The sequence below is a fragment of the Primulina huaijiensis genome, chromosome 12 (genome assembly GCF_012295235.1).
Source record: "Primulina huaijiensis isolate GDHJ02 chromosome 12, ASM1229523v2, whole genome shotgun sequence".
NCBI classification, from domain to species: Eukaryota; Viridiplantae; Streptophyta; class Magnoliopsida; order Lamiales; family Gesneriaceae; genus Primulina; species Primulina huaijiensis.
In genome coordinates this window covers 19328716-19346459 of record NC_133317.1, presented here as the reverse complement: position 1 = coordinate 19346459, position 17744 = coordinate 19328716, and the positions used below count along the sequence as shown (strand labels likewise).

Sequence of the window (17744 nt, the reverse complement as noted above, 5' to 3'; positions counted from 1 at the left end):
AGAGGGATTATGAAACTATTCAGGTATGGGACTGTGTAGTTGAAGAGGGGTTAAAAGATTTGATATGTACTACTCATATAAAAAAGGTACATCTTCTTTTCGGTAGCTTATCACATAAGATCTCCAAAGTTAAGCGTGCTTGACTTGGGGCAATTTTGGGATGGGTGACCCCCTGAGAAATTTCCTAATGTATAACACTACAAGAAAATTGATCTATAGTGACGGGAAATTTCGTCAGTAAATGTCAAAAACCCGTCATAAATTAATTTTAATGACGGGAAATATCCCGTCATATATCTTAATTACTGCCCTCCTAGGTAAAAGTAATTAATGACGGTAATGAGATCCCGTCATTATTGTTATAACATATTTAGTGATGAGATTATACCGTCACTAAAATGAATAAATGATGAAAAATTTCGTCATTATACTACCATTTTCCTCTCATTAAATAATATTTTAATGACAACACATCTCCTCACTATATCATTATTTATCCGTCATTATAAGTTATTTTATTGATGAAATTTAATATAATTATTAGATATTAGTCCCTCACTAAAAATCGATTTAACTATGAAATTGCCTCTCATTAAATAATTAATTACCCTCAATAAAAAATATTTTTAATTGTGATGAAATTTATAATAATTATTTGATATGAATTTGTCATTATATTAAAGATAGCATTAGTAATAAAATATGAAATATGGAACAATTAATTTTTTTGAACAAAATATTTTATATAAACAACTGCATCCATATCTATTCATATATTCAAAATTTACAGAATTGCAATTTGTTCCAAAACATGAGTTCCATTTTGATGGATACTTGAAATATTTCCTAATATCTACTCTTTGGAGTACAAAAATATTTGAGGACCATAAATGGTGATCACTTATAGTTGTTTCAAAATATCATATACTAATTTCCTAATCAATGCTTGAATTCTTCTTTGAAGCACGACATCAGATTAAGGCAGCCTGTCATCTGTAAAACATAAATAGAAAAAATGGATTAAAATAAAGATGTAATTCAATCATAAAGTAAGAGTGAAAACTTTGTTGATGTCGAGTTTGTAAACAAAACATCCTGAAAACAATGTTATATTATGTCAAACACATGTAAAGTGAATTTTTAAATAATTAAAAAATAAAGTATATATACATATCAACACAAAATCACAAATTCCACAAAAAAACCTCATATCAAACGTATTAATTTCATACAAAAAGCGAGGTGATATAAGATCCAGTGGCTTAAATGATCCTTTGATTCCAACTCTTCACCACAGCAATCCTCAACTAAAAACCCACATAAAAGACAAAGAGAGATTGTCTCATAAGAAGTTGGATTCACTAAAATGGATCAAAATGACTACAAGAAAACAGGGAGATACACAAAGAGGCAATTTATCATGGGGAGAAACTTAAAAATCCATAACCCTTGATCTTACAAGTCCACTTGTCCCTAACAATCTACTTCATTATTAGCTCGCCTTGATTTTGGGTAATTTACTAGAAATGTATGCCAAGTTAAAGGGGCATTATATAATGGGGAGACGCCTAATACACAAAACTAGCAAACTCCCAAAAAGGAATAAATGCAGAATAATGTATAAACCTGAATGTACAATATCTGTAGTAAAAATTCAAGGTAGCACAACACACCTTCACCAGACATTGTAGGTGCATCTGATGTTGCTTGGTTTTCATTCTCGATTTTGGCTAATCTACTTTCAATTCCATCCATGCGCCTCTTAAAGTTATTATTTTCTTCTTCTTTCTCATGGAGCTTAGCCTCAAGATCTTTTATATAAGTAGCTTGTGAACAATTAAAATGTTTTCTTTTCATTCCACCTCCAAAACAAAAGACATGACTATGGCACTGTGGTCCAAAACACTTTTCAACAATCTCAATATGTGAGAGTGATGTATTAGATTGAATAGTCTTCACAATCTCATCCTACAAAAATCCATCACNACACACACACACACACGTTAATTAAGCAAAAAAATCATAAAAAATAAACATAAGAATTAATATAGATGTTTATGACCATTTCATGTATCAGTTGTCTGTGCGGCATGCTTCCAGTTCGATGAGGCATTACTCCATTTACCCGATTATTAGAATTCTGGTTAATGATTTTCTACATAAATCACAAACCAAAATTACAATCATCAGTTCCATGAGTGCAATTTAACTGCAAAATGAAGATATTTCTTATCACAATTTGAACTAGTATTATTATACCTGAAACTCATCAGTTAAGAACTTATTAGTTACAAGCCAGTCCCATTCTTTAGCATTAAACCCTTGCGGCACATTTTTTAAAACTTCAGCTTTAGTTTTGCAAGGTCTCACATAATCAACATTCAAGGATGACCTCCATGCAGTCCACAAAGCACCCATATGCTCCAAAGTATGCTCACGATATAATTCTATACTAGGACTAAAAAAGCATTCCTGCAACATAATCATAATACAGCAGTAGAAAATGACATATTATCTCTATTTCGATGGGTTGATTTACCAAAATTTAAAATATATTAGAATATGTTATTATCTCTATGCTAATAGTAAATTCACCTGAAATTAATAATGTAATTCACTTACCTTCACCGAATCCCACATGTGTTGCTTGTCTAATTCAGTCAACTCTTTCCATGTTTTCACTTGTATGGGGCAGATATGCTTGTCGCGCACAATTTTCCCCAAGTGTCTCGACCAATATCTGTGATTTTTTCCCGCTGCACGATTGTTGTAGAATTCGATCTCCATCTTTTCTCCACTTTTTAAAGCTGCAATTTTCTTATTCTTATTTTTTCCTCTTACTTTTCTCGCCTTTTGAGTTGCTGAATCTATTCAATAAATTGAAGTAATAAATAATTGTATCAAGATTTTAATTTGAAATCAATAGAAAATCCATAATACGCTACATTTCAAATATATTATACTTACCATCAACATATTTTTCTGTAACAGCATAGCTCGATTCACCACTTTCACCATCTTTAGTCATAGGAGTAAATTTAGCAACAAGATAATGGCCAACAGCCTCGATTGGTATTCGAAAATCCTAAATAAATCATATAATTACAATAATAAATTACGGTTCATGGAACATTTAATATAATTTTAGCCAAAGAACTTGCCTTGTTGATATTACATTCACTGAAAGATTGCAAGCCAGTCTCGATATCAAAGTTCTTCGAAAGTGTTATGAACCATTGAACTGTACTCGCTTGTTCACTTCCATTTACCACATCCCCCTGTACTATGACTTTCTCATTTGTCTTAAAATCACCCAATATTTTAGCATCTCTCACTTTCGGAACTCTTGGGATTGGGATATAATCTGTACAAATTTAAAGAAAATAAATCAATGATAAAGAGAAATAAGAAAAAACTCAAAATAAATAACTCTTTATTAATGATACCAGATGTTTGATTGTCTTCAGGCAGTTTGAAGAGCAATTGTTGGGCAGTTTCATCCACATCAACATAAATGTCTATGTTCTCCACGTATTCATGTTCGTTCAACATAGCCAATAAATCTTTATCATTTCTCAAAGGCTTACCATCCCCATCCGTGACTTTGAAACCAGCAGAATATATGTCAATGAACTTTTTACATATGTTCAAGATTTCTAAGAAAGAACTATCATCTGTAAAATCTCTTTCTTTCCATTCTTCCCCAAAATGCACAATAAGAGTATGGGCTGAAATTCCACCTTTTGGAAGGAAAAAAAAACTTTTTACAATTATATCAATATATTTTCACTTAAAAATAGAGAGAACGACCTAAAAAATTGCAAGATTTATAAATTACAATGTCTACATAAAGTTTATAGGTTTACCAATTCTTCGTTGATTGCCGATGTATTGAGCTTCTTGCTCTTCAACCTGTAGCCTTTGAATTCCCCCTATGCTCTTGTGGGCAGATGCACTTCCTGGAAAACAACAAATCAGATAATTGAAGTATGAAATAATTATATCAACCATTGAAATTCTATAAAAAAAATAAATCTACGCTATCAGTTTAGAAAATAATTACCAGTAGAATCTCCAACGGGCCTCGTTTTATGTCCATATCCACCCTCCTTGGCCAACTTACCAGGTGCTAAAAATTTTACAGGCTTTCGGATGTTGCCTACACTACTTTTTGCAAGCATTGGTTTCATCTGTTAATATAAGCAATGTAACAGATTAGTACAAACAGTAAAAACATGAAAATGAACCAGAATGAATAAACAACTAACACATAAAAGAACATACATTTTACCAAAAGAGAATAACATAAAAAAACAACTAAGAAACATGATAAGTTGGAAATACTTCTTCAAATTGGAATTCGCTTTCTCTTTCTTTTGTTTGTTGGTAAGTCAGCTACTAGCGGCTCCAAGTCTGTTCTTCTCCAAATGTTTTGACCATCTACATCAAAGGAAGTTTGGCCATCAGAATCAAAATTGAAAGATTCAGTATGTTGATATGCTTCCCCGAAATTATCTGCATTACTGATCTCGTCCTCTATTGGTTGTGGCATCTCATATAGATCCCGAGGTTGTGTCTTAACAACAACATGCCAACCTTTATTGATGTTGTCTATGGCATAAAACACTTGTGAAGCTTGATTGGCAAGAATAAAGGGTTCGTTTGTTTTCAAAATACACTGGCAATTAATGCTAGTGAATCCATATTCATCTACTTTGGCTCCTTTCTCATTATCATGCACATCGAACCATCTACATCGAAATAAAACCACTCGTTTTCCGTCAAGATACTGCAGTTCAAGAATCTCTGTCAACACTCCATAATAGTCAACATAATTCTTCTCACTATATTACCGATTACACACACCCCAGAATTTCGTGTTCTACATCCTTTGTCACGAGCTTCAATCCGAAACCTATATCCATTGACAACATAACGACTGAAGCATGTAACATACATTGAAGGACCACGGCACAATGATAGCAGGTCATCATATTTAGTGTGTTGGTCTTGCATTTTCATTTTGTCAACCTACAAATAAATTACAATGTAAATAACTCGAACAAATAATCTTGTTCAACACAAAATTATTTATAACAATAGAATCACTTACTTGTGTTGTTTAAACCAACCAATAAAATTGCTATTCCACTCGTCATTCGATAGTTGTGGTGTATTATTTTTCTCATTTTTGGAGTACTCTCTGCATTACAACATTAATGAGAAATGCATATATATAAAAAGAAAAGAGAAATGGTTGTTTAGAGGTATTTGAGCTTACTCGAGGAAAGGTTGCACTTCATCGCAATTCTTTAAAATAGAGATATGAGCTTTCTCCCATGCATCATCATCGAGAATATGACTTACACCAGCTCCTAATGCTCGTCCACATTGCAAAAATATCGATATTTCACCTTTATATTTATGAAAACCACTGTCATAGTTTCGCTCAAGTCTACTGAATTTTGTCTCAATGTCTTTTAAGTATCTTGAGCAAAGAGTCATACACTCATTTGCTATATAGCCCTCTGCTATTGAGCCTTCCGGACGAGCCATGTTTCGAATAAGTTGTTTTAACTCAAACAACATACGCTCAATAGGGTTCATCCATCGATATTGTACAGGTCCACCAATTATAGCCTTCTTAGCCAAATGAACAGGCAAATGCACCATCACATCAAAAAACGAAGGGAGAAAAACTTGTTCCAACTTGCAAAGAGTAATCGGAATTTGGGATTCAATCTTTTGTAACTCACATACCTTCAATGTTTTAGCACCCAAACTAGTAAAGAACAAAGACAACTCAATAAGTGGTTCACACACTGCTTTAGGAAGGAGGCCACGTATCCCAAGAGGAAGTAGATGTTGTAAAAAGACATGAAAATCATAACTTTTCAAACATGAGATTGTATGTTCTTTCATGTAAACATTTTGAGAAATATTAGATGAAAACCCATCTGAAACTCTTAATTGCTTAAAAAATAAGCAAAACAAGTGCTTCTCCTCTATAGATAAAGTGTAGGATGCAATGGGAAACTCAAGTTTATCCCCCTTACGAATTGGATGCAAATCTGGTCTAATTTTCAGAGCTTCCAAATCAAGACGAGCTTGGACATTGTCCTTAGTCTTCCCCTTCGTATTCATAATTGTCTTGACTATATTCTCACATATGTTCTTTTCAATGTGCATCACATCCAGATTGTGTCTTAACAAAAGAGAACTCCAATATGGAAGTTCAAAGAAAATACCTTTCTTATTCCAATTATCATCTCTGTTTTCATGTGATATTTTCACCTTTCTTTTAACATCTTTAGTTAAGATGATTCCTTCAAGGTCATTCACTTGAGCAAGCACATCAGCACCTGAAAGTGAAAGTGGCGGTGGTCTTACCTCTTTAGTTCCATCAAACAAACTTTTATTTTTTCTCCATTTGTGGTTGCTATGAAGATAACGTCGATGACCCATATAACATTGCTTTTTACCATTAGCTAACCTCATAGAACAAGTGTCTTTGTTACAACAAGGACATGCCATCTTACTTTTGGTACTCCAACCTGACAGGTTCCCACAGGCATGCTTATCGGTTCCACCGAACCGGTTTCGGACCGGTTCTTACCGGTTATGGGTCCGGTGAACCGGTTCCGGTTCCAAGTTGAAATACTTGGAACCAATCCAAACCAAGACCGGTTCGGCTTCTAATAAACCGGTTCCGGTTCGGGTCAAACCGGTTCCGAACTCTGATTTATTATATTTTACTATATAATTAAAATTAGTAATATTAATGGACAATTTTTTATTTAGTATTTTGATTGCAAATAATTGTGATTACATAAAAAAAACTTAACAGAATAACTTAAACATTTATTTTTACAATTGAACATCTAAAATTCATCACGATTTATTAAAATATATTTTGAATATTCTGGATTCGTCGGAACTTGAGCTTTGGAATTCGTCGATCGCGCCAGAGGTCCTATTCTTTTTTGCTGCTGCAAACCAATCTTGTAGGCACGTTAGCATGGAAAGTGTTTCTGGCTTTAAATTAGTTCTTTGGTCACCAATGATCCTTCCACATACTGAAAATGCTGATTCGGAAGCAACACTTGAACTTTGAATGGGTATGACATCTCTTGTAATTGCAGATAACACTGGATAAAGTTTAGAATTTACTTTCCACAAATCAAGAACATCAAAATTATCCGTAGTCTTAATATATTTACTTAGATAAATTTGGATCTCATTGTAATTGGTTGTTGTCACCGATTTTCCTTTGAACTTTTGTCGTTTCAAACTTTGAAAGAAGTTCAGTGCTCCACGTTTGCTCTTATATGTCGACATCTCCTCCGGCTGCACACTCGGTCCATCACATTGTTCACTAGCATACAAATCAAACAATTCTTAGAGAGAATGCATGATTGACTTCTTTTGATCGTCAACATTCTTCCCAAGAAATGTAGCATAATATTCAAAAAACACGTCTAATCCTCCTTGATTTTGAGTAGGATCAAGTAATGTTGCTAAACCATGCAAAATTGGGATATTTTCCCAATATTTTAAAAATTTGTTTTTCATATTTGAAACAAAATCACGCATAACAGAATAATCGCGATATTCAATAAATTTATAAAACATATTGAAAATCAAAGGTAGAAACATGGTTGAAGTAGGGTAGTTAATGCCAGAAAATTTTTCGGTTGCTTCTTTAAAAATTTCTAAAAAAGAAACACATTTACTCAAAATATTCCAATCATTGTCAGTTAGCACTAAAGATTGTGTTGTAATATTATTATAATATGGAGTAACTAAATCTTGAAAACGTAATAAAGTATGAAGCAAGTGATATAAAGAATTCCATCTAGTTTCAATAGGACGAGGAAATTTTTTAAATTTAATTCCAGTTGATTCGACTAGTGTTTTACAGTCACGTCCATATCTTCTTTCACGTAATAATTTCCCACATAATTTGAATTTTTCTATTACAATGGACATTTGTTCATCGCAGGCACATTTAACACATAAGTTGATAATATGACACGCACATCTAACATGAAGCAAATTACCTTCTAAAATTGGTTTTAGTGAATCTTTAAGATATTTAATTGCAAGAATATTGGCACTCGCATTATCTAACGTTATCGACATTATTTTATTTTGTATGCCATAAATCTTAACAACATTTAAAACATATCTAGCTATAGTGTATGCGTTGTGAGACGATTCTAAATGATCTAGCGCTAAAATTCTTTTTTGCATTGTCCAAGTTTCGTCAATCCAATGACATGTAACAACAAGATATGATTCATATTTTAAATTAGTCCAAATATCAGTTGTCAAACTAACTCTACAAGAAATATTTGAAAGATGCGATTTTAGTGTTTCTTTATATTCTTTGTAAATATCAAAACAATATTTCTTAAGTGTGTGCCTAGAAATATTGTGAAAACCAGGATGAATAGTACTAGTAAATTCAACAAAACCTTCTTGTTCAACTATTATAAAATGTTGACAACATTTGGTAACAAACTTTACGATGGCTTTCCGAGAAATTTCTTTTGTAATTGTAAAAGCTTTACCACTAAAAAGATTAATTTGTTGTTGTATTGGTTCCCTACCGAATGGTTGTAGCGTATCAGGGTCAAGTTTATGTACCTTAACTAAATGTTTTTTCAAAGTACCGGTACCACCGGAACCACCACCCGTTTTGTAAGAATACCTCATTTTGCAAATTTTACAAACGGCAAAAGAGTTATTCATACCTTGTTGTTCAATATCAAAGTGATCCCAAACTTTGCTTCGCTTTGAACGGGCTGTCGTCGTGCTCGTTGACATTGTGTTGCTTGCTCGAGTAGGCGATGGCGTCCCTACATCTTTGTTGGAGAGTTCCATGGCTTCTTCATCCTCGTGGCCAGGTTCGACTTCATCAAAGTCGAGGATGTAGCCAAAATGTTCACCAAAGTTGGGAGCGTATTCGCCACCACCACCACGACGGTTTGAAGATGATGCCATTGAAATTTAAAATATTTATATGAGTAAATTGCGAAATATTGAAAGTCAAATATTGATTGTAGAGAAATGAGAAGTTGAGAGAAAATTGATATGTGGAATATAAAAAATGACTTGTATTTATAGATGATTTTGAGGGTTAAAAAAAAATAATATTTACAATTTTGGGGGCCAAATTTAAAAAAAAAAATAGCACATTTCAGTAGCCGTTGAACGGCTACTGAAATGTGAAAAAGAAATGTCTGCTGCAAATGCAGACTTTGGGCCAACGGCTGCATTTTATTTTTTATTTTTAAAAATCGAATTATGGGTTTCGGGTCCGGTTCCGGGTCCGATTCCGGGTCCGGTTCCGGATACGGACCGGAACCGATTTGGAACCGGACCCTGAACCGGTTGAACCCGTTCAGAAAAGACTGAACTGGTTCAACCCACAAACCAACGGATTGTACACGGTTTCGGGTACGGTTATTCCATACCGGTTCCGGTTCCGGGCTTAACGGGCCGGTTCTGGGTCGGTTCCGGGTCGAACCGGTCCGTTAAGCATGCCTAGGTTCCCATATGCTGGAAAATCATTGATTGTCCACAATAAAGATGCATGCAATTTAAAATTTTGGCGAGTTGAAGCATCAAATGTTTCAATGCCTAGTTCCCACAACTCCTTCGACTCTTCTATCAAAGGTTTAAGATAGACATCAATAGCATCTCCTGGACCTTCAGGACCTGGTATGAGACTTGAAAGAATAAAATTAGATTCTTTCATGCACATCCATGGAGGTAAATTGTATGGAATGAGTATTACTGGCCAAATGCTGTATGATTTTTTTGAATGAGTAAACGGTTGGAAACCATCACTAGCACGACCAAGTCGTACATTTCGAGGTTCAATGGAAAAATCTTTATGCAGATCATCGAACGACTTCCGTGCCATAGAATCAGCTAGATGTCTCATCAGTCCATCATCTACTCTTTTTTCATGATGCCATCTCATAAAAAAAGCGGTCTTTTTAGACATGAATAACCTTTGAAGCCTTGGATTTAAAGGAAAGTACCGCAAGGTCTTCGCTGCTAATTTCTTACCATTTTTTCAAACTTTGGTTTCCTCGGTATGACTATTTTCTTTCCATCTAGAAGCACCACATATTTTGCACATGTTAGACTTTTCTTCTTCCTTCCAATACAGCATACAATCATTTATACACACATCTATTTTTTGATAAGAGAGACCAAGATCTTTAATAATTTTTTTGGAATCATAATAGGATTTTGGCAAATTTGAACCGATTGGGAGTATTTGTTTCAACAGTTGTAGCAACATATCAAATGATTCATTACTCCATCGACCAATACTCTTAATGTGTAGTAGCTTGACAAGCACAGATAATTTTGAGGTGTCACAACCTGGATAAGTTGGTTGCTCAGAGTCCTTTAAAAATTTGTAAAATTTCTTTGCTTCATCATTCAGTTCCTCTCCATGCGTATTCTCACTTGATGAACCAATTTCCGATCCACTTCTATAAAAACCATCCATGTTAGGATACAAATCCCTTAAAATTTCATCACAATCACTTCCTTCCGATTCTTCATCATCAGATGAAGACTCACCAAGACTTTCACCATGGTGATACCAAGTTGTATAATTTGGCATTATTCCATTCACATTTAGATGCATTTCAACCACGTCACGGGATCCATAATCAGTGTTATTACACTTGACACATGGACATAGAATACTATTCTCTTCACTTGTCTTCTTAAAAGCATAATTCAAAAATTGTTCAACTCCAACTTTGTATTTTTCATTGAATCGATCATTGAAAAAACTCATCCATTCCTTACTAGGTGCCATTTTCCTTTTACGAGTACGAATTCTTGCTCAAAAGAATCTGCAATAGATTTATAGGCAACACAACAAAAAGATATGTTTTGTGATGCTAGAAAATGATAGTTTCAGCTCACTATTATCATAATACATCTTCCAATTATGCTACCATATATCATTTGAACTAAAATAAATATTATCTAATCTAATTAAATGCACCGACGGGCACTTGAAAGGATGGACCACTAAGCCCCATAAGAATAAATATTAGTTGAATCACTTCCACTCGAAGTAAACATCTTTAATTTCCAGTCTGTATGGGTGGTAATAAAAACAAAGACAACTTGTTTGTAGGGGCAGAGCCTTAATCCTAAACAAATGCAACTTTTTTTTTCAAGTAGAGAATCCAATATTAATTGAAAATGTTAAAAATACAAATTAGATACTAAATTAATTAAACTCCTGATTGTTCAATGTCCATACATTAAAAATAAAAATAAAAATTAGCGACTTTAGATTTTGAATTTTTTTCCTTCGTTCATCGATTTTCTTTCTCGTTCTTCCTTCCAGCAACGATCATCCGACACTCTTTTATCTCCAGGTGGGTTTTCGATGGGTTTTTGTCAAGAAAAAAGGGTATAAATTGTCTTCCGTTCGTCATCGACGTTCCACTGCACCGATAATCGTATTTCGAGTGTTTTAAAGGCAAAGGCACGTCCTAAACCCTTCTTTTTGCATCTTTCAAACCATATTATGCATGTTTATGATATTTTGAATGAAAAACATGATGATAGAGTTTTATTAACGTTTTGAATAATTTATTTTAAAGTTTTGAAGTTTTTAATGCACGTTTGAGTCGCGTTATGATTCCTAGGGACTCACTGCCATTAAGGGGGATGGATATGATGTTTAAAAGTCCTAAAGGGAGTCCCATGTAGGTTAGAAAAGGGCTGGACTTGGAGGGGATAGCTCCGAGCCTCGGTTATGGTGTATTGCATGTGTTGGGTTCGGTTTTCCGGAAATAAAGGGGGAAAACGTCGAATGATGGGCTGTGCACTGGAGCTGGTGCGTGGGCGGTCCAGTAGAGTCCTAGGAGGGTGGTTAAGGGGCTGGAGTTGGTCTAGCTAGTGGCTACACGAAGGTGGCTCATGGGAAAAAGAGGCCGCGACACGCGATTATGGGGAAACTATATGGTTTGACTATGGCTGAAGGAAGAGGCTAGACTGTGGTCTTGTGTGGGCTAGAACATGTATCATGGGGGTGGACTAGGGTCTAGTAAGTTGTGGTTCGAGTTTGGGAAAAATCTATTAAGTTTTGAGTTAAATCGGGTTATGAAATAGAATTACGGTTTAGCGATTAAGTTGAATAAATCGAAAGATATGATTTTACGCTTAAGAAAATTAGTTGAAGTAAAAAAATAAGGTTATATGATGGTTCGGGATAGGCTCGAGTCAAGAAACGTAGGAAAAATTCAAAAATGGGAAGTTCGGGGTCTAGGGGTAAAACGATCATTTTACATCTCGAGTAATTCGAATGTCCTGGCAGTGTCCCGAGGGGTCATAATACATGTTAAATGATTTTTCAAATGATTATGGTGAATTTATGATATTTTACGATAAATGCTACAGTTGAGCGATTTTCTCGAAAATGCTTAAATTACGATTTTTGGAGGATATGATAGGTTATAAATAAAAGGAAAGGAAAAATATTTTGAAAGATGTGAATTGACTGTGACTCAGAGGATTTGTGGGGGATCTATCTTAAGAAGGGGCAGTGAACTTACTTTATTTTAGGCCACGACCTAGTGAAGAGAGTTCCTGACGCTCCGTCGTCAGGTACCATGGTTTATAGATTGATCAATCGAACAGAGGATAAAGGATAAATGATAGTCACTTTCAAGGATCAAACTTCACTAAATTGATTTATGATAAAGGATTAGGAAATGCTATATAATGCTGAGAATTTTGAATGATTTATGAAAATATGTATTCTACTGATTTTTAAGTCGGAGATATTTTATTAAAAATATTCATGTAAATACATGTGCTTGTATATGTATTATTTGCTATCACGGTAGGGATGTGCTGAGTCGTTAGAATAACTAGGTTTGAATGGTCACACGTAAGGATGATGTTGAGGGAGGCCCGGACATCTGAGTGGACCGACCATGATAGTACACTCCCGAAGACCTTACGTTTTCCGCAATATTATGATAATCAAAGTTTTGATTAAGATTTTGAAGATGATTTTAAAGAGAGATTTATGTTTAGTGTATGAATCTTTCGTGAAACAGTTGGGAATCTTACCGAAGGACGTGGAATAGGGATTCAGAGTTACAGTGCCTTCAAGCGAACAAATGATATCTACTAGCATCGTGAAGGATGTAGAGCTTAAATTGCAGAAGAATGTCATTCGAGCATATTTTATTGTGTTGTCGATGCCTGAATTTGATATTATCTTGGGAATGGATTGGCTAACACTGAACGAAGCTTCTATTGATTTCCGGCAAATGTTTGTGTCTATTAGACCACCCAACAGGAAATCATTTATCTTCGAGGCAGTGAAGAGCAGACAAATGCCGCACATCATTTCTTGTATTTGTGCAAGAAAGCTTATGCGAAGAGGCTGCCAGGGTTTTTTTGCCAGTGTCATCTCCGTGCCTGATACTGTCAGTCAGTCAATTGAAGTTGTAGAGGTTGTCAGGGACTTTCCGGACATATTCCGTGATGATGTTGTTGGCATCCCACCTAAGAGAGAGGTGGAATTCTCTATCGAGTTTTTTTTCAGGTACAATGTCAATTTCTAAGGCACCATACAATTCAGCACCTCTAGAGATGAAGGAGTTGAATGATCAAATTCAGGAGATTCTAGATAAGGGATTCATTCGCCCTAGATTCTCCCCATGGGCCGCACCAGTATTGTTTGTGAAGAAGATTGATGGGAGTATGAGACTGTGCGTCGATTATCGAGAGCTAAACAGGGTCACAGTGAAGATTAAGTATCCCTTGCCAAGAATTGAAGATCTATTTGATCAATTTCAAGGAGCTTCAATATTCTCGAAGATAGATCTTCGATTATGATACCATCAGTTGAGGGTAAAAGAAGCAGATGTGCACAAGACAACTTTCAGGACTCGTTACGGACATTATGAATTCCTAGTGATGCCCTTTGGATTGACGAATTCTCCAGCGATCTTCATGGATCTCATGAATCACATATTTCAGCTGTATCTTGATCAGTTCATTATATATTCATAGACGATATTTTGATCTATTCGAGGAGCAGATAAGAGCATAGTCAACACCTAAAAATTGCATTACAAACACTGCAGGATCGAAAATTGAATGCAAAGTTCAGCAAGTGCGAGTTTTGGTTTTAAAAGGTGGCATTCTTAAAGCCACATTATCTCGAGTCATGGATTGGAGGTCGATCCAATTAAGGTCGAGGCAGTCAAAGAGTGGTCGGTGCCTAGAAATGAAACCGAGATACACAGTTTCTTAGGCTTAGCCAGCTATTTTCGCAAATTCATCAAGGGATTTTCTTCCAATGCAGTGCCTTTGACAACGCTGACCAAGAAGAATGCCAAGTTCAAATAGGGAGCTGATTGTCAGGACACCTTTGATCGGTTGAAGCAAGCTCTTACTACAACACAAGTTTTAGCTATGCCATAAAGGCAAGGAAAGTATGTGCTATATATAGATGCTTCGAAGCTAGGTTTGGACGCAGTTCTTATTCAGCATGATTGAGTTATTGCATATGCGTCTAGACAATTGAAAGTGCATGAGAAGAACTATCCGACTCATGACCTCGAGCTAGCAGCAATTGTTTTTGCTCTGAAGATTTGGAAACATTACTTTTATGGCGATAAGTGCAAAATCTTTACCGATCACAAGTAACTCAAGTATTTCTTCACATAGAAGAAGCTGAATATGAGACAAAGAAGATGGTTGGAGCTTGTGAATGATTACGACTGTGATATTAGTTACCATCTTGAGAAAGCTAATGTAATTGCAGATGATTTGAGCATAAAAACAACAGTCTTAGCCCAACTATCAGTACATAAACCTCTTCAGTCGGAGATTCAGAGGTTCAATTTTGAGGTATATACTAGGGCAAGGCTCCTAATCTATCTACTTTGACGGTACTGTTGGTGCAATTTTGATTGTTGCACTCCCAAGAGCAGGTTGTCACCAAGTAATAAAATTCGGTGAGTCCGAATATCGTATCCACTGGAAAGCTATGGTAATTACAAATCTACTACAATGTTCTTTTGTTTTGTTTTGTTTTTTTAATTGTTTGAATATTTAATTGGTAATTTTTAATTGTTCAAATTTTAATTTAAGTAGTTGAGATTAGAGGATCCACTTTTGGTATTTTAATAAAATTAACATTGATGAATATTATTGAAATATACTTAATAAAATGGTTCCAATATATAAAATAATCATATTTATATTATGTTATATATTATTATTTTATAAGTATATAATATATATGTTGGAACATTTTATGTTCGCAGTTTTGATTTTGATGTTAACAAAACTTGTTATTTTGTTTCTAATTATTTACCTAAGTGCGCAGTAACTGGAACTGATTATGATTCAAACTGATCAGTTATCGAGTCAAAACTGAAGCTATCGAGACGCAAACTGAAAGCGTCAATTGATTGCTCAAACTGAATCAGTTACAGCTGATATATTAAAGACCACTTCAACTGATTGTCCAGCTGACAAGCAGTTCAACAGAAGACCTTCTGAAGCCCGGCTAGATGATGAAGAGCTCAACTGATGAAGAGCCCAGCTGACCAGTTCAATTGAAGCTGCGAAATTAGTTCAGCTGACGAGCCAACTGATTTCACCAAACCAACTCAAGATCAGTTCAACTGACAAGTTCTGAACATCAGTTAGGAATCAATCAGTTTGCAGAACACGACAAACTTATTCAATAGAATCCACCTGTACGCATTAAGGAAAAAGCTTTTGTCCAGTCAAAGGACAATAACGAACGTTGCAGCAGAGCTTAAAGCCAAAATGTTTCAGAATGGCTGTCGGAAAGTACAGTCACATTTCGAGGAACATATTCAAATTGCAACGAACATATTTGATGAGTCTTAGTATACGGTCATACATTGCCATTATAAATACAAGATCAAAACCATCAACAAATCAATAAATAAGTGTGGAAATACACATGTGTGCGGAAAAATAAGAAAGAAGAAGAAGGACACGCTCAACTCATATCTGTGTACAGAAGCAATCAGCCCAGATTTGAGAGAACACCTCAAAATTGTTATCAGCTCAGTTTAGGAGCATTTTCCTCTCAGTGTGCGAGAACACTTTCGTGTTGTATTCATATCAGTTCTCACACACACACACACACACAATCACTCACATATGCAGATAGTTAAGCTTATTGAGTAGCTGAGTGAGTTTTGCACAAAGACATTAAATTTGCGTATGTAGTCTTTAACACAATAGACGTTAAACAAGTATTGACTGGAAGGTGTTGCTTCAGTCTAGGCTAGGACTTCAGTTAGACAGTAGGGTAAGTCCTAAGCTGAATGAGTTTGTACAAGTCATTGTATAAATCAAATTTTTTTTAGTGGATCCTACCCGAGGTGGTAGAAGGGGTGACGTAGGAGCAATTGAAGTTTCCGAACATCCATAAATATATCTTGTGTACTTAAATGTTTAACTTCTGTTTTAAAACTGATTTGATCAGTTCTCGTATTTATCAGTTCAGTTCTCACCATAACTGAACTGATATATGCAAGAATTGATTCCCCTTATTTCAGTTAATCAGTTTACACAAGTTAAATTGCTTTCAAATTAGTCAGTTTTTTTTAACGAAGGATTACTTTGAGTATTTTCCGCTTGGTTTAACACCAAACTCGATTTGATTCATCGGTGTTTACATTCTTAGAACACGAGCTATTGAAGCTCATGGAGAATATTGTGCTTGAAGAACCTTGGCAGGTGCCCGAACCGATCCATCAATATACCAAAACTTATATATATATATATACACACACACACATACACTAAATCAAGGTTCCCACTTTAAATATTTGGTAGAACCAAACAAACATTTAAATGGTACCAAGAAATTAATATTATGGTATATTCAAATATAATAAATCAAGGTATCCACTTTAAATGATTGGTAATACCAAACTAACATTTAAATGGTTCCAACAATTTAATGTAACATATAGTAACAATAAATCAAAACTCCCACTTATAAGTAGGGTATAATAATTCTTAAAGAAATAAATATATTAAAAACAATAAATAATGATTAAATAATATAAAATAAAGTTTTTACCTTTTAACAACCTTATTATCATACCAAGAGTTTCACCTTTTCATTTTAACTTTAGGAAGTTAGCTACTCATTGCAAAGTGTAAAACTTTGAATATGAAATTAACATGCTAATTATATTTAAATAAGAAATAAAAGAAAAACAAAGAGAGAAATATTATGAATTCAAAGGTTTGTTCATAGAATGATGATAAATCAATACATTACAATGCACACCTATTTATAGCAAAATTTGGGGAGACAACCACAAATAAAATATTATTTTGTACACATAATTCTTCATTGGTGTTCCAAGAAATTATGTCATCATACACATTACTTTTGAAAATCTTCCCGTCCGATTTTTCTTCTCCACATAAAACAAAACATGTAGATAATTGAGTTGTTTGAATTTTGGTATTTTTTATTACCATTTGACCAAGTAATTTGAGAAATATGGTCAAAATGCTCTAGCATGATAAAACCTTCACTCTTTTGGTAACTTTATTTGTTGCTTAATATGATCTCAATTGTGAGAAGATTTTTATTTCATGCTTGTCATGGATATTGTAGATATTAATATCAACTTTCTACAGGTCCAAGAATCATCTTAATCTCATTT

The 17744-nt window shown here is 34.5% G+C and overlaps 2 protein-coding genes across 3 annotated transcripts; both read right to left on the bottom strand.

Moving 5' to 3' along the window:
* Positions 1-925: 925 nt before the first annotated feature.
* Positions 926-4841, bottom strand: LOC140989492 (uncharacterized). 2 transcript variants are annotated; one of them, XM_073458692.1, is made up of 5 exons: positions 4345-4841; positions 4064-4190; positions 3867-3959; positions 3447-3740; positions 926-993 (listed from the first exon to the last, which is right to left on the bottom strand). In XM_073458692.1, exons 2-5 carry the CDS (start codon positions 4188-4190, stop codon positions 977-979), a joined length of 531 nt encoding a protein of 176 aa, XP_073314793.1. In that variant the 5' UTR covers positions 4345-4841; the 3' UTR covers positions 926-976. The 2 variants fall into 2 exon arrangements, 1 of the variants encoding a protein (XP_073314793.1); XR_012177489.1 differs by lacking the exons at positions 3447-3740; positions 3867-3959; positions 4064-4190; positions 4345-4841 and adding an exon at positions 1674-1965.
* On the bottom strand, positions 2009-3265 carry LOC140990014 (uncharacterized). The gene is made up of 5 exons (XM_073459606.1): positions 3248-3265; positions 2968-3085; positions 2623-2867; positions 2260-2472; positions 2009-2155 (listed from the first exon to the last, which is right to left on the bottom strand). The coding sequence occupies exons 1-5, from the start codon at positions 3263-3265 to the stop codon at positions 2021-2023; spliced, it is 729 nt and encodes a 242-aa protein (XP_073315707.1). The 3' UTR covers positions 2009-2020.
* Positions 4842-17744: the final 12903 nt, after the last annotated feature.

What these genes read in the sequence shown, in the direction of transcription:
- LOC140990014 (XM_073459606.1), bottom strand. An exon ending in TACAGAAAAATATGTTGATG is followed by an intron (nt 2,868 to 2,967) that starts GTAAGTATAATA and finishes TTTATTGAATAG; the next exon opens with ATTCAGCAACTCAAAAGGCG. An exon ending in ACATGTGGGATTCGGTGAAG is followed by an intron (nt 2,473 to 2,622) that starts GTAAGTGAATTA and finishes ATTATGTTGCAG; the next exon opens with GAATGCTTTTTTAGTCCTAG.
- LOC140989492 (XM_073458692.1), bottom strand. Translation starts at nt 4,190, where the DNA reads ATGAAACCAATGCTTGCAAAAAGTAGTGTAGGCAACATCCGAAAGCCT. An exon ending in GCCCGTTGGAGATTCTACTG is followed by an intron (nt 3,960 to 4,063) that starts GTAATTATTTTC and finishes GTTGTTTTCCAG; the next exon opens with GAAGTGCATCTGCCCACAAG. An exon ending in CGGCAATCAACGAAGAATTG is followed by an intron (nt 3,741 to 3,866) that starts GTAAACCTATAA and finishes TCCTTCCAAAAG; the next exon opens with GTGGAATTTCAGCCCATACT.